General features: G+C 50.1%; 1 protein-coding gene across 2 annotated transcripts in view; it reads left to right on the forward strand.

Annotated features, from left to right (window-relative positions):
- Positions 1–15,778, forward strand: part of VWF (von Willebrand factor) — a 134,310-nt gene that overhangs the window by 110,287 nt on the left and 8,245 nt on the right. For both annotated transcript variants that reach the window (XM_032874808.1, XM_032874809.1), the window contains 9 exons: positions 371–473; positions 894–968; positions 2,169–2,273; positions 3,596–3,801; positions 6,038–6,187; positions 10,884–10,994; positions 11,912–12,092; positions 12,785–12,825; positions 13,339–13,455. In XM_032874808.1, the coding sequence (XP_032730699.1) occupies positions 371–473; positions 894–968; positions 2,169–2,273; positions 3,596–3,801; positions 6,038–6,187; positions 10,884–10,994; positions 11,912–12,092; positions 12,785–12,825; positions 13,339–13,455 (1,089 nt within the window). The remainder of the gene's footprint in view (positions 1–370; positions 474–893; positions 969–2,168; positions 2,274–3,595; positions 3,802–6,037; positions 6,188–10,883; positions 10,995–11,911; positions 12,093–12,784; positions 12,826–13,338; positions 13,456–15,778) is intronic.

Genomic DNA, 15,778 nt, shown 5'->3' on the forward strand with positions numbered 1-15,778 from the left:
AGTCTCGCTGTCCACCCCTCACACCTCTTCCTGCCCCATCCATGTCTTATCAATTCCAGGAAGAAATGGAATCTGTTTCTCCAGCTGCACCCCAGCTTTGGCTTAGGAACCGGCCAGCTGTGTGGCATGGGAATGCTCACCTTCTCGCCCTGCTTCCTTTCAGCGCTCTTGGTGCTTCTCCAGCTCTTTCCTCTCAGAACCTCACACTGCCTTTCAGCGTGTGCTCAACTGTGTGGTTGTGACAGGCACGGCTCAGGCCCTGCCCTACGAGGGGAGACCGAGCTGGAAGTTGGGGGGACCGACTTCCATGACCTCTGAGGCTTTGTGCCCCCAGTGTCCTGGGCCTTCTCTGAAACTTGTTTTCCTTCAGTTCCTGGAAACCTGGGTCCCAGCTCACCAGCCATGCCACATCTGCATGTGCCTCAGTGGGCGGAAGGTCAATTGTACGTCGCAGCCCTGCCCCACGGCCAGAGGTGAGCGTCCCCATCCCTGCTGCTCCTGGAGGAAGGACCACTCCCTGGAGCCCTGGGCCACCCTGTCTGCATACCTGGCGGGCCAGATACGAACGTCTGTTTCCTCCATCCCTCCTGCCCACCCTTCCTTCCCTAACTGGACTCAGGGTCCCCTTTTCTATACCTGGAGTAGATACTCTCAGAGGTTAATCCTGCCCTTTCCACCCCATCCCTACCTTGGCCTTCAGACTCAGAGTCTCCTGGAGGGCACGTTCGAGGGGGCCACCAGGACACCCTGAGGAGACTCATTTGTCAGAGGCCCCTTGGCCCGATTCCTGGTGGGCCTCGCAGGCAGGGCCTGTGCTGGTTTTCCGCAGCATTCTGAAGGCTGCAGGCTGCAGCATCACTGATATCTCCCACTTCCGTGGTCTTCTCCCTCAGCTCCTGTGTGCGGCCCGTGTGAAGTGGCCCGTCTCCGCCAGAACGCAGAGCAGTGCTGCCCGGAGTACGAGTGTGGTAGGTGTCCCGCCCTGGGCGCCTCCCCCAGGGTGCAGGCCCCAGCCCCAGGCGACCCACGCGGCAGGTGCTACAAGGCACGTGTGGGCTCAGGCACAGGGTGAGCCAAAGAAAGGGGGTAAGGGCTGACTGGCTTTTCCAAAAAAAATGGCAAGAGTAACCTCTGCAAAGTAGGATTTGCTTCCTAGGAAAAATTCTGCAGTGGATTATGAAATGTAAGGTTTGAAAGCATTAAAGAAAAAAAAAAAAAAGAATGGGGTAATCTCTGGTGGAGGAGGCAGTGCAGAGATTTATTGAAGAAACAGTCATGCCAACCCATATGCCTTTTCAATAAAATCCTGAGGGTAGAAGCTCTAGAGAAGGGCACACACAGGGTACCTTGATTTCAGCAAGTGATTCGTCAAAGGGTTTCATTATAGGCTTGCAAACTCCACAGTGAGTAATGGGCTGAACAAACAGTGTAATGAGATGAATCCGGAGCTGATGGAATCATGGTTAACATGACAGGAATTCTCCAGTGCCCCGTTGCTGTCCTGTCCAACGTGTTTATTAATTGGACAGATAAGGACATAAAGCACAGGGACATCAAATTTGCAATGATGCAGATCTTTGAGGGAGAGAGAATAGATCGAGGGACTGTCGGGGGGTCTAAAAAAGAATGAAATCATCTGAGAAATTTATTTATGCTGATCAAATTTATAAGGCCCAAATAGAAAGCTTGTGTGGAGGAAGATGTGGCTTAAGATAAACTTGTGGAAAATAGGGCTCAGAATGTTAATGGTGGAGAGAACTGGGGCAGCCTTTAGTTCAAGCCCACATTTTGAAGATGTGATTAAGCTTCTACGATGGGCCAGACACTCTGTCTCCATTATTTCATGACATCTGGAAACTGGTCCTCGAAGGTAGCCTTCCTCACCTTGCAGAAGATGAGACCGAGGCCCAGAGAGTTCAGGTGACGTGGCTGACATCTGGAAGTCCCAGCCTTGTCGAGAGTAATCAACTTGAGCTTATCATATGACTTGGATCTGTCTGTCCGTCTACCTACATGTCACTTCTCCGCTTCTCTCCTCCACCTCCAGCTCCATCCCATCACCATCATGCATCTAACAGTGGAGGTCTGCAGGAATAGGAATGTAGGGTGCCACGGGCAATAGTGACCTTGCTGACCTCTGAGTGGGTGTCTCTCTTTCCTGGCCTCAGTGTGCGACCTGCTGAGCTGTGACCTGCCCCCAGTTCCTCCCTGTGAAGGTGGCCTCCAGATGACCCTGACCAATCCTGGAGAGTGCAGGCCCAACTTCACCTGCGGTAAGGCCTCTATGGATGAGGAGGGTGTGGCATGGCCACTGTCTTCTGGCCTGGGGAAGGTGTCCTGTATTCTAGTTCATTGAAATCTGGGCTTTGGGCACAGCTGGAGCAGAGGAGGTCAGATCGCTCCTGAATTGAACCTTCCAAGCCACATGCTGCTGTAGCCTACCAGGCATGGACATAGCTGTACACACCTCCCTCTGGAACTGTGTTGAGAGACAGTTGGACCTGAGATGGAGAAGCATCCAGGCCCAACCTGAACTTACTCTCATCCTCCCACACACCATTGAGGGGAGGAATATTCCTTTGGGTCGTCCTCATCACTAGATCTTATTCCCAAGCAAATCTGTCAGTTTTCTCCCCCTTTGAAGAAACAGTCATGCCAAGCCATATGCCTTTTGTATACCTACTGGATCACCAACTTGTGTCATGTGAGCATAAGATTGGGCTAAAGCAAGACATGGCAAGGAACACAATTCCATGTGTCTCCTTTGAGAATACCCACTTGATGTCGAGTGGGGTTCCTGTCCTGTTGGCCTGGAGTCTCACTTGAGCTCCTAGATGTGAGACCTGGACAGAGGCAAAGGACACAGGGAGGGGATGGGCATTTATAAAAAGACACTGTGGGTTTTTTTTTTTTTTTTGAAGATTTAATTTATTTATTTGACAGACAGAGATCACAAGTAGGCAGAGAGAGAGAGAGGAGGAAGCAGGCTCCCCGCTGAGCAGAGAACCCAATGCTGGGCTTGATGACCTGACCCTGGGATCATGACCTGAGCCGAAGGCAGAGGCTTTAACCCACTGAGCCACCCAGGCACCCCGACACTGTGGGTTTGACACGGTTGCAGCATTCTTCCGTTCAACATTGTTGGAAGATCTAAAACTACAGGGCATCATTCTAGGTACTGAGCCAGGGCTAGGATCACAGAAGCTACCAGCCTGTGAGAACACTTGCTAACCCATGGTGTGCCCATGCCTGTCTGGGTCTTAGAGATTCTATGTCTGCTGTCTCTGAGATTCTACAGCTGGAAGGACCCTCCTTTATAGAGCGGAGACCCAAGCAGCCTTCACTTCTCCTCCATTAGAATTCCGAGCTTCACATTTCTCCTTTTGATTAATGTTCTTATTTTTCCTGTAGACTACTTTTTGGTATGACTGAAAATCCCACAGCCCCCAAGCCAGGCTCATGGACATTTCTGATTTTATAGTCTGGGGTCTGGAGTTTCCTGGGATCTTATATCCAGGCTGAATACTTATGAACCCTGGCTGAGCGTACCGTCCAGTGTGGCAGGACGGGGACGTTACCTCATTCTGCCCCTCAGCCTGCAGGAAGGACGAGTGCAGAAGGGAGTCCCCGCCCTCCTGCCCCCCGCACCGGACACCGACCCTTCGGAAGACCCAGTGCTGTGATGAGTACGAGTGCGCCTGCAGCTGTGTCAACTCCACAGTGAGCTGCCCGCTGGGGTACCTGACCTCGGCCGTCACCAACGACTGTGGCTGCACCACGACCACCTGCTTCCCTGACAAGGTAGAGGGGCTGCTTCGTTCTGGCTGGGAAGATGGCCAAACATTGGCTCCTCACAAACTCTGCCGACCTAACCATCCCCTTCTGCCCAAACTGAGGGCTTTAATGGTGGGTGAGCAGTCAACATTCCATCACAGCCTGAATGGACATTTAATTATCTCGGGAGGTATTTAGAGAGAACCTACCATGTTCTCAGCATGGCTAGGTGCTAAGGTTAAAGCAAGCTATAACCCATGGCCCCTACCATTACAAAGCTTATTTTGTAGGTTAGCTAAGGAACTAATATAATTGCGTGAATTATTACTTAATAGTTTATTAATTTATTAATTGCTATCAACTCATCTAGGCAACCGTCCATCTATCCACCTATCCTTTCTTTCATCCATCTGTCCATCCGTCTGTCCATCCATCCAATATTCATTGAGCAACAACTATGTTCTAGCAGAGCTGGTGCTATGTTAGGTGTTATGGGAGAAATGTAAGAGCAGATGACCTATGCTCTTGGTAGTATATAGATTACTGTTTATAAATTGAATATCGTAAACAAGGGACAGTACCGCTAGTAAATGCAAGTAGTGGTGTTTTGGGGGAGAGATGCACCAAGGTGAGCTATCACGAGCCAGAACTGCTGCAGGAAGACCTGGGTCCACTTGCAGCTGCTGGATTATTGACAGTGAGCCTGAGAATGAATGCCAGGGAGAAGCTGTGGTTCTCCCTCCCTGGATACTTGCTGCTTCTGGGCTGTCATTGCCTCCAGACCTTTTTGGTGAATAGAGCTTGGAAATGTATTTCTAAAAAGGATAAAACTCATGCATTCATAGTGATATTTCAGATTCAAATGCAATTATAAGGTTTTACTTAACTTCTTTGATTTATACCCATACCACTTCTCTTCTAAGTTGCAGATACTGGTTTCCTAACATAATTGACATCATTAGTTATTTGCTTCATACTATAAAATGCCTAGAAGAGTCTCCAAAATAACAATGCCAATACTATTGCTAACAATTTAAGACATCTGGAAGAGGTTGATGATTTCTTTGCAGTTTTTTAGCCTAGGAATAGAACTCATTAGGGATATATGGTCAAAATCTTGGCTTTTTAAAAGTTATTTGAAATAATTATTTTCCTTGTGTGATCTTGCCACTGCTTTGCTATCTAGTTAATCAGATATTTCAGTTTGTTTTCCATTTTTAGGGCTTGCTTTTACTTCCTTTTTGATTTACTATTTTGTTGCATGAAACATACCATGTCATAGTAGCATAATTACTGATAACACTGTAACAGAGAGCCTCACACACCTGTCATTTTATATCTGGGGCAATGTGTCTTTTGAGGTAAGTTCCTGGAAGTGAGATTCTGGGTGGTTAATATTTTCTAGCAGGTTCTTAATAGAAGAACCAGGGGTCTGATTCAACTTCATTACGCAGCAGCTGGAAGACCGAGCTGGTAAAGTGTAATGACTTATGAATACTTGTACTGCTATGGTGTGTGTGAGTGAGGGTCTCCACCTGTTCATTGCTTCCGAGGGCAGATTTGGGATTATGTCAAAACTGTCATTTAGGGTCCTAATCAAACAGTGCCTCATTCCTACAGAATAAAGTCTGAATAAATAGCCTGGCTTTACATATTCTAATCTCAATCAACCTTTATAACTTCATTTCCCATATCCCTTCTATAGCCTGTAGTTCTTCCAAGTAGGATCCCTTGTCTCTCAAGCATATTCCATTCTCTGTGCCCCAGGTTCTTTCCTTGTCCTGCTCCTTGTCATCTGCGGGTGTCAAGGGAGCACCCTTTCATAGCCCACCCCTCACCTTCAGTCCACTCCTAATAGGACAGAGGGCTGTGTGTGGATGGGGGCTAAGTCTAAGGACTTCAGTGGGTGAGGATTAGGGAACAGTTTTCTGTGTGACATAGGAGGAAGTTAAATGCAATTAAGGCAGCGATGAAACTGGATTGAGGCAGCCAAGTGAATTATTTCTGAGCCTATGGTCCAAGACAGACTCACTAGCGGCCACTAGCATACACCCGTGATGGCTCTTGAGGGCTGGTGGACGGGGAAGGGCAGAGGGCAAAACCTCCTTCATAAATATCCCTCCGGGTGGGTGGAGAGCATGTTGGTTTTACATACTGCTGTATTCTCAGCACCTGCAGCAGCTTCCCACACACAGGAGGTGCTTCCTGATCTCTTGCTGAAATGGACAGAATGAGTTCGCTCACGGCAACCTTGTGTCTGCAGGTGTGCGTCCACCGAGGTACCGTCTACCCTGTGGGCCAGTTCTGGGAGGAGGGCTGTGATGTGTGCACCTGCACCGACTTGGAGGACTCTGTGATGGGCCTGCGCGTGGCCCAGTGCTCCCAGAAGCCCTGTGAGGACAACTGTCAGTCGGTAAGGGGTGCAGAGGAGCTTGGCACTGCCTGGAGCCATCAGGGCAGGAGGTTGGGGGGTGCGGTCTCAAGAAGGAGCAAGAAATCCCCTTTAGTAACTTCTGGTTCCCGGTCAGAGTTGAGGGGAAGGAGGGGGCTGTGGCTGGGGATGAGTGAAAGAAGGCAGGAGGAGTGGATTGCTATGCCATCCTTCTGTGAGTCCGTCCTTCTGTGAGTCCGTCCTCGGCTAATGGCCATGTGTCTGTTGTATGGTCTTGAGTTGAGAGCGCTGTGGAATTGGTTTGAGCAGAAATTGGATTTAATGCCTACAGAGGAGGATCTGATATTTTCCCCATGTCTTTCCCCTCAGACATCACCTCAGCCTGCCCCTAGAACAGACACACATTCTGATTTTTCTGAAGTTCCCCCAGTTTCAATGTCCTACAGTGTATCTACACAGATGGGTAATTTTTTCAGACTGCGTTTCTAATTTGTGGGACAGGAAACATGGTCCCTGCTGCCCCAATTCAGTTTTTAATTCTTCCGGCGGTGGCCTGACCACTAAGGCTGCTGTGTGCTCTGGGGCACTCTATTCTTGCTCATTTCAGACTGACGAGACCCTAGACACAAGGGAGCAATGGTGTGCAGGAAGAATTGTGGGTCAAATTCTGGTGGTATTATTATTATTATTATGACAGTGTTATCAGGAGATGATGATGGTAAGAGGAGAGTAGCTGGGACAGACAAGGGCATACGTCTTGTGCTTGTCTTCATAACAGCAGTGGAGCTAATGCCCTTGATGCTGGCTTGGAAGTGGGTGCTTTGATGGAAGGGAGGGCCTGAGAGCAGATCCCAAAGTCGGAGAGTCTGCTCAGCTCGTCTGCTCTCCACCTGCCTTGCTGGTACTGAGGAGAGACGGAGTTGCGAGGCACCCTTGGGAGATCGTGATGTGGTATCCAGGTGTTCCCACTGGGGACACTGAGTTTGGAAAACCTATCAGGCTTCCCACAGGCCATGGAAGGTGATGGAAATAACTTGCCATCAAGCAAGAGAGTGCTGCTTAGAGGTCATTTCTATAAAACCAGCACCCAGTGTGTGCATGTATATAAATAATTTAAAGATTCAATTTATTCAAGAGAGAAAATGCAAGGCAGGGGAGGGGCAATCGGGGGGGGTGGCGGAGAATCTCAGGCTGACTCCATGCTGAGCACAGAGCCTGACACCGGGCTCCATCTCACGACCCTGAGATCATGACCGGAGCCAAAATCAACCATCGGACACTTAACCAACTGAGCCACCCAGGCACCTCAGCCCCCAATGTATTTTGCTATCAGTAGGGAGTTTTGACTGCAAAGAACAGACTCCACTAAAGCTAGCTAAAATGAAAAGGGGATTTATGGAAAACACAGGGAAGCTTTCAGAAATGAAATACAAGAGATATGAGTGGGTGCCGTGGTCATACAGCATTTCTCTTCATTCGTCCCGTGAGCCCCTGTCTCTGCTTCTCTCTGCCCATCTGTTCCAGCTCCTCCCTGCAGGTGGACTGCCTGGGGGAGGAAGTTTTGCTTTCTCGTAAATTTCCTTTGCACGTGGCTTTATTGAATCTGGCTTCAACTCCACATGGCTTTGCAGATCCAGGGTTCATCCCTGTCTAATCTGACTTATTCGGTCTTTATGTTCCACAGAGTAACTTCTCAGGAAGAAAACTGATGCGCTCAGCTCAGTCTATGGATTGGGTCCTCTGTCCAGTCCCCACTCTGGCCTGGTCAGCTGTTAGGGAGGGTGCAGGTCACGTGGGATAAGCCTGGCTATCGGAAGGCTGCGGTGCTGGAGGCAGTTTCACAAAGAAGACGGGTGCAGAGGTCAGGGGAATGGGTGGAGGGGGTCCCATGTTTAGATCTCTTGACTGTATGATTGCTCGAGGCGATTGTCTGAGAGACATGCCTGTCTTAGAGACGGAATGCTCACATCTTCCGGGGAGAAGGCAGCCTCGTGGTTTAGTTCAAGCTGAGGGGATGTGGGAGGCCGCGCAATGTGTTGAGTTGAGGTGGGGCATTTGCTGAACTGAGAGGGCCTCAGACTTCATTCTTCCAGGAGGGTAGCATCAGCTCAGGTCCAACTCTAGAGATATTTGAGCTCACTTGCCTGAATTCGTTTGCTGTCTAGGTTGTGACACCAAGCAAACAAAGGACAGCCTTACCCACAAAGAATACCATTACCATCACCTTCTGATTGGTCTTTTCTTTTTTTTTTTTTTTTTAATATTTTTTTAAAAAGATTTTATTCACTCATCTGACAGGCAGAGATCATAAGTAGGCAGAGAGACAGGCAGAGAGAAGGGGGGGAAGCAGGCTCCCTGCCAAGCAGAGAGCTCCACGCGGGGCTCGATCCCAGGAGCCCGGGACCATGACCCAAGCCAAAGGCAGAGGCCCCAACCCACTGAGCCACCAAGGTGCCCCTGATTGTTCTTTTCTGAAGACACAGTCTGCAGAAATAGGCTTTCCCTGACCACCTCCATAGTCCTCAGCTCTTCATGTCAGAAAAATGTAAAGCTACCAAGGGGCATTTCAGGCTTCCCATAGAATTTGTAGCAAGGGTGGCCTATGGGCATACGGCCTTGCTTCCATGTGGACAGCAAGAGGAATTCCCACTCCTTTGTATAAATCTTGGAAGAGCTTTTCTTTGAAGGCTTCTGACTGCCGATTCCCTACCCTTAGACTCCAGAATCAGACTAAATCATGGAAACTTAGGAACCGTTCTGAGGGATTGCATATTAAGCATTGTGTTTTATTTATCCTCATGATTCTCTTCCAGAAGGAAAAAGAGACAAGGCTACTCTTCCCACTGGCTAGATAAGAAGCAGAGTACTAGCACAGGTCATGAAGCTGCCCATAAGTTCTACAGTTCACTGGAAGCTAGTGGTCATGGGAGTGTCCTGACTCCTGGCCCAGGGCCCATTCTGATAGGCCAGTATACTGGCAACACCAGCAAGCATTGCAAGGGCTGGTCTGAGGCAGCCATGGGACAAGGACAAGGAACCAGAGCTCCATGCCTCCCACCTCCATGTCAGCTATGGCAATTGTGCTGCTAAATGCATTAGGGATTTATTATGAGGAGCATCTGTCTTCAGATAGGGGGATCATAGTTACACTTAGTTCCATTCTTCTTTTCCCCTTCCTTCCTTCCTTCCTTCCTTCCTTCCTTTCTTTCTTTCTTTTTTTCTTTTTTTTTTTTTTTTTTTTTTTTTTTTTTTTTTTGGTAAAGATTTATTTATTTGAGAGGGAGAGAGCAGGAGCGGGAGGGGCAGAGGGAGAAGGAGAGAGAATTCCAAGCAGACTCTCTACTGAGTATGGAGCCTGGAGCCTGATGTGGGGCTCGAGCCCACCACCCCAAGATCATGACCTGAGCCAAAACCAAGAGTTGGATGCTCAACCATCTGTGCCACCCAGGTGTCTCTACTTAGTTCCATTCTTAACTGGGGAACCAGTGGAAACAGGGTGGAGAAGAGTAAAGAGAAGGTGTGAGATATAGATTTTGAACAGTTGTAAGCTAGAGGATTTGGAGAAATATGGGAAAAGAAGGAGAGGTGACATGTAGGATGAACCTGGGAATACACAGCAAGAAGATGGGACTATTGGAGGCTTGGAGGGAATCTTAGAAAGATGGCGACCAAGAAATTTGGTGGCATGCCTAGGAGTACCTGAGTGTGAGAAGTTGGTGGGGTTTTGAGAACAAGGCTTCTGGTCTGGAGTTAGCCAACATATGGACAACATGTTTGCCTGTGATGGTGGGAGTGGGATGGGGCAGCAGCAAACAGAAAGATTATGCAAATCCACGTGACTCAGCACTCTGAGAGAGGCACATGAGAGTGACTCTAGGTCCCTGAAGGCATTAATGACTCTCTTCTGTGCTCCCCTGAGGCTTTCTTTTCTGGCACTTTGTGGATTCCACTTGTAGTGAAGGGTGCCTAGATTGTACCATCCTCATTTGTTGGCTCCTCCAAAGTACCTCGTACGTCATAGATACACAATAAATGACTAGACTCTCAGCTGATAGAAGACTGGGGACAGCTCAGTGAGCACTGTCGTGACGCAGGTGGGGATGTGAGTAGGTCCCATGCAGATGGTGTGAGGTTGAACCGGGTCTCTGGAGTGCTTGTCTTCCCCGAGGGAGAGGCTCCAGTGTTGTGCGCATCTCCTGACTTGGCCTTGCTCGTGAGTGTGCTTCTGGAGCAGAGCAGGCTTGCAATCATTCCTTCTCTCTCAAGGACAGAGCTCCAAGATGAAGCTTGGTCCTGGGTTCTCTTTCTGGGGCTCCTGGGACAAACACACATAGCAGTGTTTCGCTCATTCTTTGCATATTGCTTCAGGGTTTCCATGGAGGATTTCAGTCCAAGTTCCCTAAAGCTTTGGCCAGATGGAGGACCTCCAAGAGGCAAGATGGGCGGGCCTACTTGCAGGACCGTGGTCTCCCCAACACGCTTTCTGGAAAAGATCAATCTGTGTACTTTCTTATCTTACTGTGTCCATAAACCACTAGATCATATCAAGCAATGACCAGGGGAAACTCTGTATGTTGGTGAGAGGTTAAGGTGTTCATCTTGTATAGATGTTATCCCTGTGAGGGCAGAGACTAGAGCCCAGGCATCCTGACTGATTTTCCTTAGTCATTGAGGAGACCTAGGGTTGTCCTAATCTCTGTTCTTTGCATTTTTCCAGGGCTTCACTTACGTCATCCATGAAGGCGAGTGCTGTGGAAAGTGTCTGCCTTCTGCCTGTGAGGTGGTCGTTGGTTCACGGCGGGGGGACTCCCTGTCTCAGTGGAAGAATGTAGGTCTGGGGCCTGGGCTGGGAAGGAAGGAGGGTGGTGACCTAACCAGCTTGGTTGGCCACCCTGTGGTCCACTGCTGGCTTTGATTTTACCCCCCCACCACCTTTCGGTCTCCCCACAGAGAGTTGTATCTGGCTGTGGTTTGAGCAAGATGTTCTTTGGGATGATTATGCCCTTGATAGGAACAGTTGAGATTGCCTCCGACTTCCCATTTGGTTGATGTGAGGAGAGGCCCAGTTCATTCCCTAAGAGTTCTGTGAACTCCTGGGGGATTTGTGTCCTCCTGTTTACCTGTGAATCTGAGGTCTGCTTCCCCTGAGTGCTCAGTGTGGGTCACCCTCACCATCCTGTGTCTGTGGTAGGCCCACCACCGCCCCAAAGCTCCACAGGCTCTGAGTACTGTTCTGCGGTTGGCTGGGCCTGGAAGCCCGGGGGACAGATTGCTGGGCTGTGGTGGCCAGGTGCCAACATCCCTAGTCTCTCACTATTTGCCTGTAGGAGTAAGTGGAAAGTAGCACCTGGCTGGGAAATGCGTGGCGTTCCTTCCCCATCCCTTCTGTGTCCATTCTTGCTGCCGCTTCTCAGTCAGAGTACCCTAGAGCCTCTTGAGCTCAGCTCACCGCCAGTGCCCAGGGTGGGGGGGAGTGTCCCCAGGCTTCCCTAACATGGTAAAGACTCTGTCCGTAGCATGCATGGTCCTGAGTGAGGCTCTTGGTCAGGGAGACTTTGACCCAGACTCACTGAAGGACTTGGGATGTGCCCCACTCGTTCCCTCTGTGGGCCTTACCCTGTGGATGGGACTTAGACATTAAGCTGGAGCTCATCCCCAGATCCCAGATCAGCTCCCTGAGAGAACAGCACACCTCTCTAGGACCCTTGGCCTCAGCCTTGCTCAACTCCAGGGCTCTTCCTGCAGGTTGGCTCTCACTGGGCCTCCCCTGACAACCCCTGTCTCATCAACGAGTGTGTCCGCGTGAAGGAAGAGGTCTTTGTGCAACAGAGGAATGTCTCCTGCCCCCAGCTGGAAGTCCCCACCTGCCCCGTGGGTTTCCAGCTGAGCTGTAAGACCTCAGAGTGTTGTCCCACCTGTCGCTGTGGTAAGACGTGTGTCCAGGGGCCCCACCTCCAAGCCTCTCTGTCCACTAAGGGCTCCTGAATTCTTTGCCTTTTCAACAACTCAGGGAGATGGGGAGGATCAAAGTCCTCCTATCCATTCCTAGTGCTTTTGTGGGAAAGCAAATAAGAGGACAAAAATATTACAGTTTCCTGAATGTCATCACTGTGCTCAGTGGTGGCTTTCTACCATGGGACCTCTGTTTGCTCATGTGAGTTAGTGAGTGGTGGACTCGCTCACTCCAGACTTCTCAGTCATTCATGGTAATGCTTCTGCTGGGAAAAGGTGCTCCAACTTCCCACCCCAACCCTGCCAACAAACAAACAAAATAGTGACTCTTTTCACCACCTGCTCTGAATCATTTGGGACTTTAAGTTTCCAGAGTAGAATTTCCTTCTTTCGGAAGCCCAAGTGCCCTCTCACTCACTCCTTAAGTGTGGACCATTTAAAAAGGGCTGTCCCCTTGAGGACTTGAAGGAAAAGGATCTTCTCACTGTGGGCTGGGAGGTAGGATAGGCCACCTGCCCTTCCTTCGCAGGCCTGGGGGGAGCAAGGCCGTTGTGGCTCTGGCACTAGGACCCCCAGCGCCTGGAGCATGGGTGGGGCGACGGACTGCGAATGACTGAGAGGAGAAGACCCTGAGGGGATCAGCTCTGCACTTTTCTCTCCTCTCAGAGCCCCTGGAGGCCTGCATGCTCAATGGCACCGTCATTGGGGTAAGCCTTCTTCTCCAGGGCGAGTCGTGGGGGAGGCATGGGGGTACTGTGGGAAGGGTAGGCAGCTCAGTCATTCTGAAGTGGAAATGAAAGGAAGCAGGGAGCCCTATCCTCAACTTTCCACTGCCTCCCAGCTTCTGGGGCATCTTGGTGCCCAGGCTCCCCCCATCTTGCTAACTGTCTAGGGCCTCACCTTCCAGCCTCCACTCAGGCTCACAAGCAGCTCTCCTGTGTGCAGAGAAGCCCTCTGATGGCATGACACACATTTCAATCTATCCCCCTCTCCCACTGTTCAGCCTCCCTTTCAGGCATAAAAGCTCTGGCTTACTATTCCTATCCTTGAGGTGGGAGGGCAGGGAGGGAGCAGGCCACTGGACACAGGAGAAGTGACAGGGTGATGACTCATCTTGGCTGTGGGCCATGGGGCCCCCTTTCTTAAGGCAGATGGCTGAGGTGAATGGGAGGGTTAGGGGGTTAGCCTGGGCAGTCTGACGCTGGTGCCTCTGGTTTCAGCCCGGGAAAAGTCTGATGGTTGATGTGTGCACAACTTGCCGCTGCACAGTCCAGGTGGGGTTCATCTCTGGATTCAAGCTGGAGTGCAGGAAGACCACCTGTGAGCCCTGCCCCCCGGTAAGAGGGTTTGTCAGGTACCCAGAGTCCCTGGGGACCCAGAAACTTGGGGGACCCAAGCACTGGGACCTCACTGGGTCTGTGAATAAAGGTTTTGCTATTTTCTGATTGTGGGCAATATTTCACAACTATAATGGAGAGTCTTGTTTTGTAAATTTAAAGAAAAAAGATAATATTTGCAAGGCCTGGGGAACCATATGTACAGTTCTTTTTCTTTTCACACAGAATTTTAAGGAGCATCACTACCATTCTTTGAAAATATCAAATATTAATTAGTTAATGAATATTGATCAGACACTCACTGTGTGCAAAATTCTACACACTCTTTCTTGGAGCGGATGTACCCCAGCCTATACTTTCCTCACTGGGCACTGAGGTGGTTTAAAACCTTTCGCCCTGTTTCCGCCAGGTCACAATGACTCTGTTCGCTCTGAGGGTGGATTCTGAGAAGTGGAATCATCATTCTAGTTGGGTAGATAAAAACCGGCATTTCACTGCTTTAATGATGACTCAGCCCCACCTCCAGAGCTGGACAGACACTTCCTCCTCAACGTGCCGTCTGTGTTGGGGGCTCCTGCCTTTTTTTTGGAAAACACAATTGGACGGATGAGCCTCTTGTCAGCCAGAGGCACAGTAATAGCTCTTCCATTCGGTGCCAACCGAGGGCTTTCCCTCTCAGCTTCGTCAGGGAGCAGGCAGGCTGTCGGGTGGCGTCTGGGAGGAGTCCTTCATGTGAGTAGGAGCAGAGCCAGCCAGAGGGGGACTTCAGGAGGACAGGGACGAAGAACACTTGAGCGTCCACATCTGTGTGCTTCATGGCACTTGGCACGGACTCATGCTCAAAGAAGGGGCGTAATAAAATATCTGCGGAGTGAATGGGTCTATAGGAGACACAACTATTTCTGACAGAATGATTCAAAGAGAACATTTCTGCCTCAATCAGAACGAAGCCAACTAAGCACATGCTTTAAAAAAAAAAATCCCAGTTGTTGCTCTAGGATTTTGGGTGGTGTATGTGCATGTAACAGCTCCCCTAGAATACATATCAGCTTGAATAGGGAATGAAATAATGCTGTGTGGAGTTTGCGACAGACCTTACACCTTGGACGTCCACTGAAACACAGTCAGTGCGGCAGGAAGTCCCCACCAACATCTCCAAGGAGTGCGTTCTAGAGGGCAAGCGGCTAACTCTCTAACAGCGCCCTCTCGTGGCCATAAGGTGGCACAGTCCGCTCCTCTGCATCCACAGAAACCCAGCTTTAGAATCAATCCAGGCTAGCACTAGGTTTCAGCAGTTTTAAATCCACGCCCCCCGCCTTGCTTTTTGTTTTTGTTTTTTGTTTTTTTGTTTTTTTTTACTCTTCCTCCTTTCCTCCAAAATTTTGATATTTCCCCATGGCAGTGTCCTTACTTCCTCCCTCTTGAGAACTGCTAGATCCGTCTCCCTTCCATGTTATTTCTCAACTTCTGCTGAAAACTGCCTCAGTTGTCCCCATTGTAGTTCAGCATCCTTAACTGGTCTTGCCACTGTCCTCTGCTGTGAGGTGAGAGAGGTCTCCTGCAAGTGAGGTGCTGTGGTGAATTAAGTTTAGGTAGGCCGGCTTGAACTGCCTACACCAGACTGAAGTGTTGTCATCACCATGTGAGTCCTTCATTTCCTCCCAGTGGAGACTGTGCTTATACCTAAAAGGAGTCTGTAGAAGGTGGTTTGTGCTGGTGGGTAGTAGACATGAAGGCTGACTGGTGAACTCTCAAGGAAGGCAGGAGGAAGAGAGGTCCTCGACATGGAACGCCAAGAAGGCACCTGGAGGGACCTGACCACGAGCTGACGTTGAGTAGAGAGTTGAATATAGAGGACCTTCCGGGAAGGGAATGGGGGCTGGACTGGCAGCTGGAAGTAAGAGAAGAGGACAGCAGAGGGAAGCAAGACTGGAAGGCTTTGGGCAGCCAATGCAATTTCTGGAAAGGGCCATGAGACACAGGCAGGGCAGTGTTCGGGGAATGACTGGTCAGGGGCAGGACTGACTGGCTGCTCAGACCTACAGAAGTGAGCTCAGGCTGCTAGGAACTTGGCTGGCAGGCAGAGGAAGTGGCTGCTCCTGATTGGATGTTTTGGGGGAAAGCCCATTCAGCAGTGCCTTACTCTGGGTATGGGTGTGTGTGCGCGTGCGTATGTCTGCATATGGAGCCCATCGTGGTGCCAGGAGTGGCTGGGAAGCCTCACAGGGCCAGACAAGCCCTGTTACCTGGTGCAGCTGCATTCTGGCCTTCTAGGGCCGGGGACCTGCAGAGGGAATGTTTTCTTTGTTTACTCCTGTAAGTG

The sequence above is a fragment of the Lontra canadensis genome, unplaced genomic scaffold, assembly GCF_010015895.1.
Source record: "Lontra canadensis isolate GAN:19392208 unplaced genomic scaffold, GSC_riverotter_1.0 scaffold53, whole genome shotgun sequence".
In the NCBI taxonomy this organism is placed as follows: Eukaryota; Metazoa; Chordata; class Mammalia; order Carnivora; family Mustelidae; genus Lontra; species Lontra canadensis.